Genomic DNA, 19,835 nt, shown 5'->3' with positions numbered 1-19,835 from the left:
TGAGACCATGTGCTGTCTGCTGGTAGGAAGATCCCAGAAACCAGGAAAGAGGGTAGGACTGGGCATGCTCAGTTTCTTCTCTTGATTAACCTGTCAGATAAGTTGGTCTTCCTTCCCCCACCACACCTGACTTCTCTCACAGAAGAATGATGAATTAAAGGGCAGAGGGAAGGGAGGCGTGTGGAGTTACTCTAATGGAGGTCCTGCCACATGGACACAGAAGGAGAATCCCCAGGACCCAGAAAGAGAAAGCACAGGCTCTGGCATCCGGTAGACCTGAGTCAGAACACTGCCTCTGCCGTCTTCCTCTACGCAGTGTGAAATTCGACAAGTCAGTGACTTGCCCAAGTCTTAGTTTTGCCATCTGTAAAATGGCTAATAATGCCTAATGTATAAATTGGCATAGGGATTACATGAAATGATATGCTTAGCACTTGCCCACCATGAGGTAAGTACTCATTACAGGATAGCTGCTGTGCTGCTGCTGTTATCAATTTGATCATTTACCCCAGTGTCTCCAGGCTAGCCAAATGAAGGTAGGAGCAGAAAGGAGTTGGAGGAAAAGGGATGGAGTCAGGGCTGATGAGGCAGAGTGAGTGCCAACCCCTGTGTGCCCTGGCACGAGAACCCAGAGGTCAGCTTGCAGGATTATATTTAACTTCCCATGGTGATGTGCAGTGGTTCACAACAGGGGCATTTGGCAATGTCTGGAGGTATTTTTAGTTGTCGCACGTGTATGGGAGGATGGGGAGGGGATACTATTGGCATCTAGTGTACAGAGGCCGGGAATACTGCAAACCACCCTACAGGGTTCAGGATGCACAAACCCCCCACAAGAAAGAGGCCCAAAATGCTAGTATTGCTGAGGTTGAGAAACCCTGGTGATGTGGTTGCTTCTAGTTTCGTGGATAATTGAAAATTGGCTTCAGGCTTGCAAAAAGCCTAGATTTGCATCATTTTTGGAACATTTACTAAAATTCTCTGTATTTTTTCAGTTAATTATTTTTGGCATCTTTAACTTGACCAGAAATTAGAAACTCTGGCACATTGTTCAATTAAAAAGGCTATTACAGAAAACCACCAGCTTTTATGCATGGGGGCATGAAAGAACGGTTCTAATTGTACAGATCTAAAAGAGTTCCCAAAATTTTAATCTCCACAGCTGGGTCCATCACAATTACTAATTAGGAGCATGGTATTTCAGTCCTTTTCAGAGCTGTGAGAAAGCGTAAATTTTTGCTTCCAAAGTACTCTTAAATTAAACACTCTTTTAAATCCTAATAATGGGATTTTTCAGTGCTACTCCACCCATAGGCATTTAGGCACTTATTTAGCAAGTAAAACCACCCCTCTAGGATTCAGACTCGCTCTTGTGCCATTGAGGTAGAAGTTTGTGAAGCAATTGCCTTTCCTAAAGCCCTGTTGCCCCTGGGAAGACACAGATGGTCTGCGGAGGAAGGTGCTGCTTAGAGGTGACCCAAGAGGGAGCCCAGGGGCCATGTGGAGTCTTGTCAAGTGCCCTGCCCCCAGACCTACTGAATCAGAACCTGTGGGCTCCTGGAATCAACCCTTTCAACAGCTTCCCAATGGGCTGCATGCCTGGTCCAAACTGAGAGCCACAGAGCTTCTTAAATCCCAGAAGGCAGAGGGTCTACTCCAAGTTCACGGGCCTGCTTAGTTGATGAGAACTGTTTCTAGAATGGTCTCGCTAGAACTCGGAGTCCCTTTTCACTACCCAAGAGGCTCTTCCATTTTGACTTACAGAGTCTTTTTTTTCCCTCTCTGTCCAAGTTGGGCCCTGTGGTTTTGAGGAATTAACTTAGGAAACCCTCCCTGAGCAAATCTTACTTTTCTATCATATGACTTCTTTAGCGTTTACAGGGTAGATGCATATAACAAAGGTGGAGAAGGGAAATCCTATTTTGAAGAGGTATTTTATTGTGGGCTGGCCATTTTAACAATAATAAAGTATTTTGTTCAGGATGTGGATGAGACTCTCATAGTTCTTAGCACATAGAAACCTCCAAATCTGCTGGGCACGGTGGCTCACGCCTGTAATCCCAACACTTTAGGAGGCTGAGGTGGGCGGATCACAAGATCAGGAGATCGAGACCATCCTGGCTAACACAGTGAAACTCTGACTCCAATAAAAATACAAAAATTAGCCGGGTATGGTGGCGGATGCCTGTAGTACCAGCTACTCGGGAGGCTGAGGCAGGAGAATGGTGTGAACCCGGCAGGTGGAGCTTGCAGTGAGCCAAGATTGTGCCACTGCACTCCAGCCTGGGCAACAGAGTGAGACTCCGTCACTTAAAAAAAAAAAAAAAAAAAAAAAAGAAACTTCCTTATCTTTGACTCTTGAATGCTCAGATGTTTCTAAAGAGCTTTTTCAAACATTAGGATTACTTAGAATAATTTAAATTCTGAGAGAAACGTTTGTAGTTTTTTCCCCCAAATCCTCCATTTAAACAATGCATAAATTGAGATTCAGAGATGTGAACTGTTATGTTCAGGTCTATGGAAATGAATATATGGTGTTTTGTACATTTTAGATTAACTATTAGTGGTGATAAGGGTGATGATTATAAATCACCATGTTTGAGCTTCATGATACCCCTGAGAAATGGGCAGAGGATGCACTAATTGAGTGGGGCTGCCCCCAGTGCACATTCCTTAGCAAAGTTTTCTACATTCCTGTCATCTTAGAAAGGACTGTTCTTTTAAAGTGTACTACAATGATTTAGTTCCAGGTTCTGGAGTCAAATTTCCTAGCTCTACCACTTAACCTTGGACAAGTGAATTAATTCTCTGTACCTTGGCATTGTGATTGGTAAGAAGGAGATGGTAGTTTTGACCTCATAGGTTTATGATGAGGATTAAATAAGGTAATATGTACTAAATGCTTAGAACATTGTGTGACATGTGATAAGCACTCTTGCTATGGTATTATTCACTGTTTTTCAAAGGCCCCATTCTGCAGCAGTTCTGTGACTTGTTTATCCTTGTTGTTCTGCCTGTATGAGCTTTCATGTTTATTAAATAAAATAATTCTGTATCAGGTTGATTTTGGTTTCAAGTCAAAGAAACCCAACTAAATGTGGCAGAACAGTAAGGAAGTCAATTATCTTACCCAACTTTAAGTCTAGAGGTAGAGCAGACTCCAGAATCAGACAGGGTTGGTCGATTCCTTCTCTCTGCTCTACCAGCTCTCAGGCTTTGTCCTGCAGCTGCTTCCCTTATGATCGAGTGTAAGTATCAATAGAGATAGTAATTCCTTATTAACATCCAGCAGGAAATAGAGATAAGAACCCCTCAAGCATGGAATATAGATCCTTCCCTTTTATCTGATTAGGAGCACTAGGTGTGCATGTCCTCTCCTGTATCACACAGTTGTCAAGAGACTGCCATGGGCTGTTTGGCTTAAACTTAGGTTCCTGAGCCATCACTAGCGAGAGAGATTGGATTGTCATGCACTGGCCCAACTTGGCTAAACCTAATTGCCTGGAGTTAGGGCTAGGTAGAGACATGAGCAAAACTGGGTGTCATCAGGAAGGATGGAGGGAGCAATGGGTCCTCCTTAGGCAGCCACCATGTCTGATGTACAGGTATAGATTTGGAAAAGCAACATGGTTTTGATAACCATAATAATAATCTTTAGATTTTCTTTATTATTTTAGTAATAGATTACATAAAAGTGTCTTTATTTTGAAGATTATCTTAATTACATTATCTTGTATTTCAGAAAATGTTAGCAAACTCAAGAAACTTGAATATTTGAATTTAGCTTTAAACAACATTGAAAAAATAGAAAACTTGGAAGGTAAGAATGTTTCTTCTATTATGCTATTATGAATTAAAATTGAGATTTAAAGTTAGAAGGTCAGGTGCGGTGGCTCATTCCTGTAATCCCAGCACTTTGGGAGGCCAAGGCAGGCAGATCACCTGAAGTCAGGAGTTCGAGACCAGTCTGACCAATATGATGAAACCCCATCTCTACTAAAAATACAAATTTTAGCCAGGTGTGGTGGCATGCACTTGTAATTCCAGCTACTCAGGAGGCTGAGACAGAATTGCTTGAACCCTGGAGGCGGAGGTTGCAGTGAGCTAAGATCGCGCCATTGCACTCCAGCCTGAACAACAAGAGCGAAACTCCGTGACCGCCCCCCCACCCAAAAAAGAAAAAAGTTAGATTTAAGCAGTCTTGTATAAAAATAGGTATGCTTTTAAAATTAACATTTTACATACATCTTACAGTTATTCTTCTTATAAAAATTCAAGCAATAAGGTGATATGTAAATTCAAAAATGGAAGTCCACTTTACCCCTTCCTAACCTAGCCTCCTCAGAGGTAGCCAGAATTAACACTTGGGTATATACAGGATGGTTTTATTTCATTTTGCCTTCTATTAATGGTATCATACTATGAGTGTTGTTTTGAAAATTAGTTTTTTCCCTACAATTACCTTGTTTTTTTTGAAATCCAGGAAAGGGGGTGTGGGGCTACGTACTGGAATCATTGTAGACTGATTTATCTAACCATCTGTCTGCAAATGGACATTTGGGTGCGTTCCAGTGTTTTGCTATAAAAAGCATGGCTACAGTGAGCCTCCTTCTACATTTTACTTTGTGTACATGTGCACAGTTTTTTCTAGGACAGACACTTAGAAATGGAATTCCTGCATTTAAATCAGCATATTTTGAAAGGTGCTGCCAAATTGTTCTCCAAAATGTTTATTGTATCAATTTGTACTTATACGGATAGTCCATGTGAGTACCAACTTCTACACAGCTTCACTAATACTTTCTATAAACAATATTTTTTAAGATAGGAAGATATTTTTGTTTATTTTTATAGTAGCCATCCTATCCTAATAGGTGTGAAGTGGTATGTTATTGTGCTTCTAATTTGCGTTTACCTAATGACTAATGATGTTGAGCATTTTTTATGTGCTTACTGGCCATTTGAATATTTTCTTTGGAAAAATGTTTATTCAAAGCTTTGACCCATTTTTAAATTAGTTATACTATTTGTCTTTTCACTGCTAAGTTGTAAGTGTACTTTATATATTCTAGATGCTAGACTTTGACCAGATATTTGATTTGCAGATATATTCTTCCAATTTGCAGGTTTTCTTTTCAACTTTCGTGATGGTGACCTCTGGGGCACAATTGTTCTTAGTTTTGTCTGTAGTTTTTTTGTTTGTTTGTTTGTTTTCCCTTTAAGTGTCTTTGGTTTTACTGTCTGGAGAATATGGGCCTTTATAGAATGAGTTGAGAAGTGCTTCTTAATCAATTTTTTTCGAAGAGCTTGTAAAAAATTTGTGTTAATTCCTTTTTAAATATTTGTTAGAATACACCAGGAAAGCCATCTGGTCCTGGACCTTTCTTTGGGAAAATTTATTGATTATTAATTTAATCTCTTTATTTCTTGTAGGTCTATTCAGATTTTCTGTTTCTTCTTGACTCAGTTTTGGAAAGTTATGTCTTTCTAGAATTTGTCTATTTCACTTAGGTTAGCTCATTTTTCACCATACAGTTGTTTTTACTACTCCCTTGTCATCTTTTTCATTTTTTTTAATGTCAACAGTAAAGTCTTATCTGTCATTCCTGATTTACTAAATTTGAGTGTTCTCTTTTTTTTCTGGTTAATGTGTAGCTAACAGTTTGTCAATTTGGTCAATCTTTTCAAAGAACCAACTTTTGATTTTGTTGATTTTGTCTATTGTTTTATATTCTCTATTTTGTTTGTTTCCATTTTAATCCTTATTATTTCTTTCTCTTTGTGTTTTCTCTTTTTTCTAGTTTCTTAAGACAGACAATTAGGTTATTGATTTGAGTCATTCTTTTTTATGGAGGTATAAATAAAATTATATGAATTTTCCTCTGAGCATTATTTTTTTTGCATCTGTTTTGATATGTTGTGCTTTTGTGTTAATTAATCTCAAAGTATTTTCTGATTTTTTTTGCAATTTTTTTCTTTAACCCATTACTTATATAGCAGTGTTAATTTCCACATCTTTGTGACTTTCCAACATTTTTTTATTTTACTGATTTCTAGTTTCATTCCATTGAGATCAAATAAATACTTTCTTTGATTTTAATTACTTTTAGCTTATTGAGACTTGTTTTATGGCCCAACATTTTATCTATCCTAGAGGCTGTTCTGTGTACATTTGAGAAGAATGTACATTCTGCTGTTCTTGGGTTTAATGCTCTAAATATGCGTGTTAGGTCTAGCCTTTTGTTTCTTTCTTTCCTACTCTTCTATTTCCTTGCTGATATTCTGTCTAATTGTTTTATCTATTATTAAAAGCAGGTTATTGATGTCTCCAACTATTATTGTTGAATTGTCTCTAGCTCTCTTCAATAATGTCAGTTTTTGCTTTATGTATTTTGGGACTCTGCTCTTAGGTGCATATATGTTTATAATTATTTTATCTTTTTGATGAATTGATGTTATCATTAAATGTCATTTTTTGTCTATAGTAACAATGTTTGCCTTAAAGTTTATTTTGTCAGGTATTGATATAGTCACTCCAGCTCTCCCTTTTTTCTTTTTGGTTGCCATTTGTATGGTATAACTTTTCCTATCTTTTACCTTTCCAACTATTTCTATCTTTTAATCTAAAATGCTTCTCTTTAAATAATGTATAGATGAATCATATTTTGATTTTTAATCTATCCTGTCAATCTCTGCCTTTTAATTGGGGAGATTAACCCATTTACACTTAATGTAATTAGCAATAAGGCAGAATCTGTGTCTGTTATTTGCAATGTTTTTCTATATATCTTATGTCAAACTTGTTCTGTTTTTGGATTACTGTTTTCATTTTTGTTATTTTTGTGTGTACCATTTTAATTCCCTTGTTCTTTCTTTTATGTGTATTTTTGAGTTTTTTTAGTGGTTTCCATGGGAATTAAAATTCTAGTTTAAATTAATACCAACTTCATTTCAATAGTATACAGACTTTGCTCCTGTATAGTTTAGTTTCCCTCTCTTCATTTATGCTGTTATGGTCACATATCACGTCTTCACATATCATATGCCTATTAACATAGATTTATAATTATTTCTTTTTGCAGTCATCTTTTAAATAATTTAGCAGAAGAAAATAGGTACAAACAAAAATGAATTTATGTTGTCTTTTATATTTACTTATATAGTTACCTTTAGTAATTGTTCTTATTTTATTAAATGAATTTGAGTTTCTCCCTAGTGTCTTTTCATTTCAGCCTGAAATACACTCTTTACTATTTCTTGTAGCATAAATCTGTTAGTGAAAAACTCTCATTTTTGTCTATCTAAAAATATCTTAATTTATTTTCTATTTTTGAAGGGGAGTTTTCCCAGATAGAGAATTATTTTTTGACAATTACATTTTTACTATTTCTTCTTTCTTTCCTCCCTTCCTTCTTCCATCTATCCATTCATCTACCTATCTATTATCTTTTCCAATAACTTTCTTTTGTGTTTTCTAAATCTCCCCAAGAACTTCTTTCAATTGGATTTTTAGTAGTATTATACTGATCTTTTGTGCCTTTTAATTTGCATCTTTTATTTAAATCCTTTTCTGTTGATATTGTACATTTTGAAATATTTCACCAGATTAAAATTCCAAATAATCATTTCCTTTTCATCCCTATTCGTTTTATAGTTCAGTCCATCTACAATTAACTCTTTAATTTGGCCATACTTTTTTTTATTATTATAGTTTAAGTTCTGGGATACATGTGCAGAACGTGCAGGTTTGTTACATAGGTATACACATGCCATGGTGGTTTGCTCCACCCATCAACCTATCATCTACATTAGGTATTTCTCCTAATGTTCTCCCTCACCTAGCCCCCCAACCCCCGACAGGCCCCAGTGTGTGATGTTCCCCTCCTGTGTCCATGTGTTCTTATTTTCAACTCCCAGTTATGAGTGAGAACGTGCAGTGTTTGGTTTTCTGTTCTTGTGTTAGTTTGCTGAGAATGATGGTTTCCAGCATCATCCATGTCCCTGCAAAGGACATGAACTCACCCTTTTTTATGGCTGCATAGTATTCCATGGTGTGTATGTGAATTTTGGCCATGCTTTTTATTCTTCTGAACTTACTTCTATGTTCTGATTATTTCGTTCCTGTGGTGTGTATTCTTATTTTATGGATGAGATATCTTCTAAATCTCTTTGGAGATACTCGTTAGAAATTTTTGCTGCCATTTTTTTTTTCATCCCCTGAATTATCTTCTTCATCTGAGGTTTTCTGTTTTATTTTGCAGACTTCTATCTTGTGCTATTTTTCTCTAAATGTCTGATAACATTTGGTGTCTGATTACAGTCACAAAGGATTTCGTGTATTAGGTGGCTTGTGTGACTTATTCTGCAGTTGTAAGGTTCTGCTTGCCTATCCAGCCTCAGCCTGCCTGGCAGAGCCACTGTGCACTCTGCCAGTGGGTGGGGCATGCTGACTGGCAGACTTCACTTTAGAGTGCAGGGCCATGGAATAGAGGCAGACAACCTGTTCTCTTCACCCCATTGCCATCTGCTAATAGCTGAAATTAGGAGGACTGTGCTTAGGTCATGGTAGATTTTAGCCTATTTGCCTACTAGGGTAAAAATGGATATTCCAGTGATTATCAAGGTTAGGTATTTACAATTACATAAATCTGCCTCATATATTTTCATTTTTCCTTCTCAAAAAATTACCATTACCAAAGCCCTCAAACCTGGCCTCAGTCCTGGGATCAAGATGATCCTTTTCATCATTGGCATTTTTCTGCATTAGAAGAGGAGTCATTGCTGTCTCCCAGCTAACACTTTACAGCCCTATTCTCCTGTGAACAAATGGAATAACAAAATTTACTCTATGTCCATGTTTTGTGGTAATGAATTTTCTATCTAAAATGACAAAGAAATAATTAAAACTGGGACTCTTGGCTCAGTTGTCCAGGGCTTGTTAGTTTTGTGAAGTATTCTTACACCACATGAGTTCTGTTTGTGTGATTTGTTTTATTTATGTACCACTAGAGGGCAGCATCGTCACTATTGTCTTTTTGAGCTTGGCAAACTGCAGGCCAGCCCCACTCCTGCCTTTTACCTGGACAGGTCTTTTTGTGCTCTGCTTTCCAGCTTTAACACGGATGAACTGGGTGTAGGGTAGGATTGTTTGGTGAGGGTGGTGGAGGGGGATGGGGGAATGGAGAATGCATCCTATCTGCTGGCAAATATGTACTTTTGTTTAATTTTAAGCGCTTGAGGTGACAGAGGAGGAAGATGGGGGTACACCTTCAGCCCACCTGCTTAAGTAAATCTCAAAATAATTAAAAAAATAAGTTGTTTTGCTTTTTTACTTTTTTTCCTTGGATGGCAAAAACATAGCTAGTATCTTTTGTTTTGTTTTGTTTTGTTTCTTTTTTTCTCCTGTTGAGGGATTCACCAGGGTAGAATAAAATGCTTTTGTTTTCCATCCCTTACCCTAACCTAGAAGGAGAGGTGGAATTTCCCATAGCATGAGCTCCCCCACCCACCTTGGGCAGTCAGTATTGTTGATTTCCATGATTTTTAGATGCCAGAGGGTCACTGAGCTGGATCTCCGCAGAACAGGAGATAGAGGCTGGGACTCCACTGCAGGAAGCACTGTCGAACTCCAGAGACGAGATTTTCTCAAGTTTGGTCAGTTTGGCAGAATTGTTCATGTTAAGGATGACAAACGTAGTTTAATTTCTTAATTGTAGGCCAAGTAGACATTACGATTTGATACTTTGAAAAATATAATGAACATTTGGAGGGTTCTTTATCTACAAAATTATAGCAACATCCAAAGATATATGACATTTTTACCTCATTGGAATCTTTCAAATGTCACTTTTTTCTTATATGAAAGAAAAATGTAATTAAAATGTCTTCTGGAGCCTCCTAAATTAAACTTAAGAAATGCCACCTAACCTATCTTAAGTCAGTTTATCCCAAATATATCTTCCACATTTATAAAATTCATCTGTCATTTTGCCAATGTAAAATAAGCATAGAAACATAGAGATATAGACTTAGTTTTATTTATAGATATAGTTTTGTACACATCCTTCATATAGTGGCTGAGTCTACATTTTTATAATTCAACAACTGCATTATCAAGTGTATTGATGTGTTTTAAATGCAACCTTATTGTTTGGTGCTGGAGGTGTTTTTAATGATGTTTGTTATTATGAATATAACTGTTCTGAACAGAATTGTACGAGTTACCTCTGTTTCCAGTTGAGATATTTGGCTCGGACTTTTTTTCCCCCAGATGAAATTCTAGCAATGGAGGGAAAAAGAATTTAAAAGCCTATTTTATATATTGACAGACGGCATGCTGAAAGGTATAACTCTTATGTCACAGGCTTGCCGATATATCTTTTTAATATTATCCATGTTTTTATTAATTTAATAGAAATAATGATTTTGTTTCTACCTTTCATTTATATTATTATTTTTGAAGATGTGAAGTTAATGAATTTCTTTCACCTATATAGTAAATCTAGAATATATAAAAGCATGTATTTGTTCTTGTACATTTTGGATATTTATCTTTTGCACAATCAATATTTTTAGCATAGTAATATAATAGTTCACAAGGTCAGAGTGCTATACTTATGTCCCTTGTCAATCCCCTCAGACCTCTAAGTCCTACTGCCTAGAGGTAGCTACTCGCAATTCCCCTTGCTTGTTCTATTACAAGTGTCTAAATAATGCACTCAGTATTATGCTTATCTCCCAAGTATTGCACTTACATCATGCTTATCTGCTATTTCTTGATATTCCTATTTTAGATGTCATCTATTGACTTCCCAGTGTGGAAGATGCAGATTTTGTTCTCTCACACCATCTACAAGGTTCTCAATTTTCTCCTACCCACCCTCCGTGTATTTTCATATAACATCAACAGGAAATCATAATGAAATATGGGATATGGACCCATTTATAGGGACTGGTCTTTTGAATTAACTCTGTGTTGGGAGGAGATGTTACACTCGCTGCCCAACTCTCCCACATCTAATCTCTGGCCTTTCTTATCCCACCTGCCTCCTCCTGCCTTCTTCCAAGCTGGTCTGCCCGTCTCCACCTGTGTCATGAATTCCAGGCAGGTCAGTCCTGGGCCACACCTCTGCTGGCTGGTGACAACTGCTTTTACTTACAGACTCAAATATGTGTTCCACAGAATTGTAGCTTGAGAATTTTAAGATGAAGATGATGATGATATTTTAGTAATAAATAGCTAACACTGGCAAAGAAACTCTGTAGCACCGGGGTCCCCAAACCCTGGCAGAGGACCGATACCTCTGGCCTGTTAGGAAGCCACCGCACAGCAGGAGGGGAGCAGTGGGCCAAGAAGGGGGTAGTGTCTGAGCTCCACCTCCTGTCCGAGGAACCGCTGCTTTAGATCCTCATAGGAGCAGAGCCCTATTGTGAGCTAATCTTGCAAGGGATGGAGGTTGCGTGCTCCTATGAGAACTTAACTAATGCCTGATGATCTGAGGTGAGACAGTTTCATCCCGAAACCATCCCACCCCACCATCCGTGGAAAAATGGTCTTCCGTGTAACCAGTCCCTGGTGCCAAAAAGGGTGGACACCGCTGCTCTAACATATCAGTTCAGAGAATCTTTTCAGGTGGGCCAACCTGGGTCCAAATCCCAACTCATCCATTTAGGAGCTGTGTAAATTTTGGTAATTCCTTAGCTCAATTGCATTGCAGTTGCAAGTGTCTATTGCCAGATAGATCCCAGAAGCAGCCGTTGCTGGAGGATCCACCTCCAAGATGGTTGCTTCAGTTACCATCTGGCGCCGCTTCTGGGCGTGTTTCTTTCCACAGAAGCAGGTTTCGTTCTCTCTCACTGCTTTACGATTCTCCAGGTGGCTCAGGGTCTCAGAGTGTGGTGGAGTAAAGGTAGCCAGACACTTGATCTGGCTTCTGACATGTCCCAGAGCAATTGTTTGTAGGGCAGTCCTTCCAGTGTGAGCATTTCAGACATCTAGGCAGCCCCAGAGCTTCAGTGGTGCCCCAGTCTGTTGGTCAGGCAAGTCCGTGGGGCCAGCCCCAGTGCAGAGAGAAGGTGAAGGATTCGATGCCATCTCTCCATGAGAAATGGCATGCGTGCACATAATGATGGGCATCTCGGAGCCAAGTGCCCACACTGAGCTATCTGACCTTCAAATAAAGATAGTAATTGTGATATTTCTCTCATAGGCATGATGTTAGGATTGAATAAGATACTGTATATGGAAGAGCTTAATATAGTCAACAGCAAATAAATATTAGCCATGTAGTTAATAAGCTTGTTATGTACCTGGAGCATACTTACCACATTTGAGAAAACTATGCTAACTTATATCTTAGTTTTCTGTCAGTTTTATGTATTTTATCTATTTGTATACTGTAAAAAATTCCCAACTATAACCATGTTGCAAAATTTTGAAAAACAGAATGATGTTTAATCTTAATTCCACCATTGCTATTATCATTTTGCTATATTTATTTTTCTGCCTTTTACATTGTTGTAATTTTGGCGCATGGGTGATGTTATATCTTGCTTTTTCCATTTTCATTATATCATGAGCTCTCCTCTTCCATGCTGTGATAGTTTTCATAACCATCATTTTAGATGTACTTATAACATTAAACATTGAATAGATGTATTAGAGTTTGCTTAACCATTTTTCTACATTGAGTCTCTTCCTACATATGCTTATTTATTTTATATCATGTAATTATATTTACTAGAATTTAATGTCCAACTATAATAGTCACCTACACTCAGTCTTGTCAATTCCATTTTTCCCCTCAGTTGCTCAATTATCTTTAAAGTTGTCTTTCCTTTAGTTTTCACCTGAGCCAACTAACTAATCTATCTGTTGACTTATCTGCTGCACTTACCCATTTTCCTTCTTTGTCTTTCTCATTCTTTCTTTTCTCCTCCCCTCTCTTCCTCCTCCCATCTCTTCATTCCTTCTACAAGTATTTCTTGACCTTCTATCTTATGCCAAGGAATCTTTTACGTGTGGGAAATAAAGTAATTAACAAGTCAATCTTCCCTTCTCCATGGAGCTTAAATTCTAATGGGGAAGAGAGGTCATAAACACTCAAACAAAAAAGAAAAACATCAAATATGACAAAGGATGTATACAAAATTAAAATGAAACAATATGTGTGTTAGAGAGTATCTGATTGCCATAAAAAGAACCAAAGAAAAGACAGCGTCTACCAGGTTTCTCTACTGTAACATTACTATATTTCACTTTTAACCAATGAGTAATTTGTGGGAAGATACTTGAACATTATGTAGATATCCTATTCCTCATCATACTTTCATGCACTGGTTTTAACATTCTAATGACTTGTTTTCATTCCATCATTCTTTTTATATTTATTAGATGACATTCTTCTTTAAGAAAAAACTTTGCCTTCTCCCCCAATTTATTCGTATTTCTTATATTGGCATAGACTCATGGATTCCTGTTTCGTTCAACGAATTATGTTACTACCATTATTTAGTTTAATGATCACAATGTCCCAGGTTTGGCTACAGAAGCCCTTCCAAGTAGACTCTTCTGACATTTTAAAATGTTCTTATCTTTCTTTGAGTACTTTCTTGCTTAGTGGTACATCAAGAAGTTCCAGATTCCTCTTTTCTTTTCCTACTTTTATCTGTTCTTTCCTTCTTTCAAACTGTTTATATTCTTGAAATAAGTATATGAAGGAGATTATTACCATATTTCATTGCAAAAGGTGATAAGAACCTGGGGTATGGATAAGATTATAGTAGACAGGAAGTATATGATAAAATTTAGGAGTTAAGGTCTCTGGGGCTTGGCTAATGACATGAAGTAGTTAAGAGAGTAATTTAACTTTTAAATTTATGACTTGACCCTTAGATGTATCAAATTCATGTCTAAAACCAAAATAGTCATGGTATTGAAAGAGTTTAGACATAAACAAGGCAGAGAAGCTGTGTTGAGGAATAGAGAATAAGAAGAAATAGGGAGAATTCCATTTGAACATGTTGAATGTAATATGTTTTGCAGACATTTGAAAATAGGAGTATGATATTCAGATAGTGGGTTATCATTTGGAAATCATCAGAATCTGGGGTTAGTTAAACCAATAACCATGACTGTTGTCATCAAGAAGATGATGATAGAAAATACTGGGTCAAGGGTGGAACTCTGGGGTATATCACTATTGAAGGGATAGAGAAGTTTATAAAAGAGATGAAGAAGAACAGACTACATTATAAGGAGAACAAGAAGAGAGTAGTATCACTGTTACCAAGACGGCTGAGAATTTTAAGAGATAATTCATGAATAATTGTGCCATATGCAGCAGATTGTTCTAGTGAAAAGTGGGTTGAAGAAGGTCGATTAGACTGCTAATATCATGGTCCTTGGTCACCTTTAGAGAAGCAGATCTTATAGAATGCCAGGAACAATGGGTTGAGCAATGAATGGGAATTGAAAAAGAACCAATGAATATAGGTTTAGGGTAGCTTTCAATGTCTAATGGGCATTGCCTACTTCTGGATTCTGTGTTTGCACATTTAATTTTTTTTCCTTGTATTTTTTTTCTCTTTTTATATTTTCTCTATGTTAGACATAAGTGTGAACTCAGGGACTATGATTTTTTTTTTTTTAATCAGTTTATTCTAAAGACCTTGCTTAGCAACATCTATGTAGCAGGCACCCTGCAACTCCCGCGTGGGTGGATGAATGAATGGATAGATGGATATAGAGTGAGGTCATACATCTGAAAGTTCTAAGATAGAGGTTGCTTATTTGGAGGAGATTGGCTTGGGGTCTGACTTAATAAGAAGAAAACATGAAATTCTGGACAAGATTGAGTCAGGGGATAGAATAAGGGAACAGGGAGGGAACACCATCATTTAATGAAGTTGATTCCATTATATAGCCTTCAGAAATGAGGAAACCTCACCAAAGGTGACACAGTTGCATAGCTGTAAACCAATCCAAATCAAATTCATATTGATGACATTAATCTATCAGAAACTGAAATTCACTCTAAATTATATAGCCACAGAAAAATTACAAAAAAATAGATAATACGGAATCATAATGGAAAGGTGTGTAGAACTTTGAAGAAATAAATGCAGAACAAGGTGGACCTGGGGTATTAGCTGGGGAAGGCTTTCTAGACATTGGAGGTTGCAAAATCTGCCATGTTAATCCCACAGGCATGAGGCAGTCATAGTGAGAGATAATCTTATATTGAACCAAGCCCACAAAGGCTGCTGCCTAAACTAGGTCAACTCTTCTTAGTTCACGGAAAGAAATTGTAAGGTTTCTGCTCATGAGACAGCTGTGCTTGCTTCTTTCCCTATAGGTACATTGTCCAAGAAGTCATATGATAATTAGAGTGCTCATTGAGCTATTCTAATCATAGCTCATGTTTACTGACACTCTCAGTGGCAAGCATTATGCTAAGCGCTTTACGTGAGTCATCTTATGTTATTTTCACAACTTCTGACTCTGGTACCAATACTATTATAATTCTATAGATGAGCAGGCTGAAGCTTGTAACTTACCCAAGGTCACATTAGCAAGGATGAGGTAGAGGAAGCACTTGAACTTGTATCTGTCTAATTCCCAAGTCTGAACTCCTAGCCACCAAATTTGCATGGAATGTGAATGAGGGGATTAATTCAAATTCAAATTTAGATTCGATTCAAGTTTCTATAGCATCTGGCTATCTCTGTAATGAAGGTGGATGGATCAGATTTACTATAAAACCCTACTTCAGTGACTCACCCTTTTTCTGTTACTCCTTTGAACATCAAAACATCTTATTCTTCACTTTTGTTAATACCTTCAGTTCAGTTCTTGGTGGCCTTAGAGCCATTCTCTCTCTGCTAGGTGACTTTGCAAATATTGGTTCTGATGCACTGGTTTTATGAAATGCCTTTGTTTTTGGAGAAACTTTCCACTATCACCCTCCAAGATGAAATATGTCCTACCAACCTGCTAAAACTCAAGAGGACAGGTTCCAGGTGCCCTGTCTAGTAGGAGTTTTGTTCTGAGGTAGCACCCACTGTAGTAGCAGCTTATACTTTTGCTTTTTTCATGCCAGATAGTGACCAAATCAAAAAAAAATAACCAGTCTTGTTGTGAGCAGGGAAAGTGATTTCCCCTGGCTGGAAGGACTCAGAGGGTGAAAATAAGGGAAGACAGAAATAGAAAAATGAGTTAAGATGAAGCCTTTGAGTTGATATTTCTGAAGAATCACTTCATGGTAAGCAATGCAATAAATCAGCAGACTGAAAATACTACAGCTGTTACTTCTATTATGTGCTATTACACATGTTTTATTACCACTGTGATTTTTCTTTATTTGCTTTGTTTTCATTTTATTTTTCTCAACAGGATGCGAAGAGCTGGCAAAACTTGACTTGACTGTAAATTTCATTGGAGAGCTGAGCAGCATTAAAACCTTGAAGCACAATATCCATCTGAAGGAGCTCTTTCTCATGGGGAACCCATGTGCTTTCTTTGACCACTATAGAGAGTTCGTGGTAGCAACTCTTCCACAATTAAAGGTATGGTTATTTTAATGGTGCAGAAATCACAGAGAAATGAGCATGAGCAACTATAATAATTCCTGCTTTACTTGCAGCAACAATGAATGTGTTGTTTCAGATAATGGAATATTCCAAAGAGCCCAAAGTAATTATCTGAATGGCTAGACCTTTAATATTGTTTGAATAGTTTTAATAAATCCCTGAAAAATAAATTGCATATTTTTCACCTTTCTCATCCAAAACATACAGAACTTAATTTGACTTTTTCTCAATGAGTTCAAATCATAGTTACAAAGAACATTCATCATTACTGATTAGAATTCATTATTACTTGTAGCAAACCAAAAGCTTAGGGTTTTAGAAGTAGCTACAGCTATGTACCTTTGTATTACATAGTCTTAAGCTACTGTGCTTTTATAATTATTATTTTTTATCATTGCTTTTTCTTAACATTTTCTCTGTAGCAGTGGTTCACAGTCTTTTTTAAATTTTTCTTTCTTTCTTTTTTTTTTTTTTTTTGAGAAGGAGTTTCGCTCTTGTTCTCTTCTTGCGCAGGCTGGAATACAATGGCATGATCTCAGTTCACTGCAACCTACGCCTCCCAGGTTCAAGTGATTCTCCTGCCTCAGCTTCCCAAGTAGCTGGGATTACAGGCATGTGCCACCACACCCGCCTACTTTTGTATTTTTAGTAGAGATGAGATTTCACTATGTTGGCCAGGCTAGTCTTGAACTCCTGACCTCAGGTGATCCACCTGCCTCGGCCTCCCAAAGTGCTGGGATTACAGGCGTGAACTGCTGTGCCCGGCAAGTTCACAGTCTTTGGTGTGCATAGAACACGTGGAGGCCTTTTCAAAACACAGACTGCTGTGCTCCTCCCCCCAGGGTTTCTGGGTCAGGTCTGACATGGGGCCTGAGATTTCACATTTCTAACAAAATCTGTAAGTGCTGCTGCTGGTGCAGGGACCTCATTTGACAACTACGACTGTTTATGTTACTCTTATACCATATCCCCCCAATCGAATAATTTTAGAACTGAGGAAAAAATATTATTTCTTGAGAAATCATGCAACAGAGAATATTAAAATAGCAATGTTAAGTTTCATGTAATTCCAAGAGTTCCCAGCCTGCATGTGGCTCCATGTTCCTGGAAAGAGAATGCATGGATACATCGCCTGTGCAACAGGCATTTTTTCAGTTCTCAAAGGATACTTGTTTCTTAGACTTCTGTGTTCTCTGCAGTCAAGAGACTGCTAACTGCTGGATTAATGGAATACATTTCTTCTAATGTAAAATTTCTCAGATTAAGAGAAATTTTAATCTGAAAAATTAAAATTAGAAAATCTAAAATTAGAAAAATTAATCTAATTTTAATTACCTTGATTCAGGTAATTGAATATAGAATAAATAATAAATTGTCTCATATGTAACCTAAACTGATCATTATTATACAGTGATTTCCTAGAAAATGAACTGATGAGACCCAGACTATCATAGAACTAGGTCTTGTAGTGTAATGCTGTGAGCCATGCCCTTGGAAGGGCTAAGGGTCCAGGAGTCCTCATGGTCACCACAGCTGAGCCTGTGGCAGTGCCGCAGCTGAGCCTGGTCAGGCTAGAGGTGTGAGAGCCATCATATGGCTGCCGCAGACAGGGTGAGAAGTTGTGCCAGGTACTTTGTGCACAGTGTTTCTGATCCTCCCAGACCCAATCAGGGAGACAATTAGGTGCATTCAGAGCTCGGGGAGTTAATGCTGCTTGTTTAGGCTGATACATCTGGCAAGTGACACCAGTGGGATTTGAACCTACATGAGTCCGACCTTGATGCCTCCGCCATTCACACTATACCCACACTCACTGCTTCTCTCTGGGTTAAATTACAGGCTTTGGATCAAGTCTTTCCTTTCAGAAAGACTTCTCCAAATCAACTGCTTCAATAGAAAACAACCCCTTTTTGAAAAATAGCATTCATATATTTATTAATATTTTAAAATAGTTTGATATACTATAGAATCTTAATTACCATTTCATTGACAGCTTGTGAGCTGCTTGAAAGGAATTGTGTTAATAAATGTATTATTTTCCTAGGGCTGCTGTAACAAAGTACTGCAAACTAGATGGCTTAAACAACAGAAACATGTCATCTTATAGCTCTGAAGGCCAGACGTTCCAGTTCAAGATGTTGATGGGGTTGGTTCCTTCCAGGGGCTGCAAGGGAGAATCTGCTCCATGCCTCCCTCCTAGCTTCTGCTAACTTGCCGGCCAATCTTTGGCATTCTTGAGCTTGTAGACACATTACCCGGAGGGTCTCTGCCTTCCTCTTCACAGGGCTCTCTCTTTATAAAGACACCAGTTATATTGGCTTGGGGCCCACCTGCTTCAGGATGATTTCGTCTCAAGGAATTACATCCATAATGACCCTGTTGCCAAAAAGTCCATGATTTGAGCTACTGGGGGTTAGGACTTCAACATCTTTTTTTGTCAATTCTGCCCATAACAGCAGAGTAGTTATTTTAGATACTCACATAGAAGAGGTGTGAGGAGAGTCAGCCCTTTTCAAGGATTTTCTTCCCAGTGTCTGAGCCACTCCAGAAGTAGGTAGACCCTGCAGTGCAGTGGGAAACAGATTTGTTAGCAGACAAACCAAGGTCTGACACCTGCTTCCACTGCCTGTGAATTGCGTGCCTCATTTTACTGATGTATAGTGGGATCATAATTCCTACTTCAAGGGAGTTCTGTGAGGCCTTCAATACATCTTAGTGTCCCTTTCTCTGCTTCAGCACTTGCACAGTTATTATCAATAAGTGTGGACACTCCACCTTTGTGCTGCAGGAATCCTGGGTGAAGAAAGATAAAGAAACACTCAGCTTAAAACTGAATCTATGATTCTTAGGCCTTCTAAACTCAGACGTGATTCTGGCCTGAAGGAAATGTGGGCCAATTTCAAAGACTAAAAGAAATCGCTAAAAAAGTGAGGTTCCTAGAATAGGTGCTGGGGTAAAGTCCCAAATTTGTCATTAGTTATTAATATGAGGTCTTTCGCCTCCTGTTAGTAAAGTGACAGAGGATTCAGTTGTCATAGCCTTTTAGGAATAGTAGTGCTAATTAAGTCAAAATAGGCTTAAACCGTTTATAAGACAGAAATCAATCAATCAATCAATCAATCAATGTACTTCAATTACAAGGAAGAAAAGATCACCTTGCTCCCCAGGGTTCTGTTGGGAAAAAATCCCAGTTGAAAGAAATTATCTATAATAAGCTAGAGTTTTCTAGCTTATTATAATACACA

At 37.9% G+C, this 19,835-nt stretch overlaps 1 protein-coding gene across 4 annotated transcripts in view; it reads left to right on the top strand.

Moving 5' to 3' along the window:
• DNAAF11 (dynein axonemal assembly factor 11) overlaps positions 1-19,835 on the top strand; it is a 95,792-nt gene that overhangs the window by 16,337 nt on the left and 59,620 nt on the right. For all 4 annotated transcript variants that reach the window (XM_073018364.1, XM_073018363.1, XM_073018362.1 and 1 more), the window contains exons 3-4: positions 3,743-3,820; positions 16,394-16,566. In XM_073018364.1, coding sequence (XP_072874465.1) covers positions 3,743-3,820; positions 16,394-16,566 — 251 coding nt within the window. The remainder of the gene's footprint in view (positions 1-3,742; positions 3,821-16,393; positions 16,567-19,835) is intronic.

Source organism: Chlorocebus sabaeus, chromosome 8, assembly GCF_047675955.1.
Source record: "Chlorocebus sabaeus isolate Y175 chromosome 8, mChlSab1.0.hap1, whole genome shotgun sequence".
NCBI lineage: Eukaryota > Metazoa > Chordata > Mammalia > Primates > Cercopithecidae > Chlorocebus > Chlorocebus sabaeus.
Note: the sequence above shows the minus strand (reverse complement) of the source record. Positions and strands in the feature narration are given on the sequence as shown.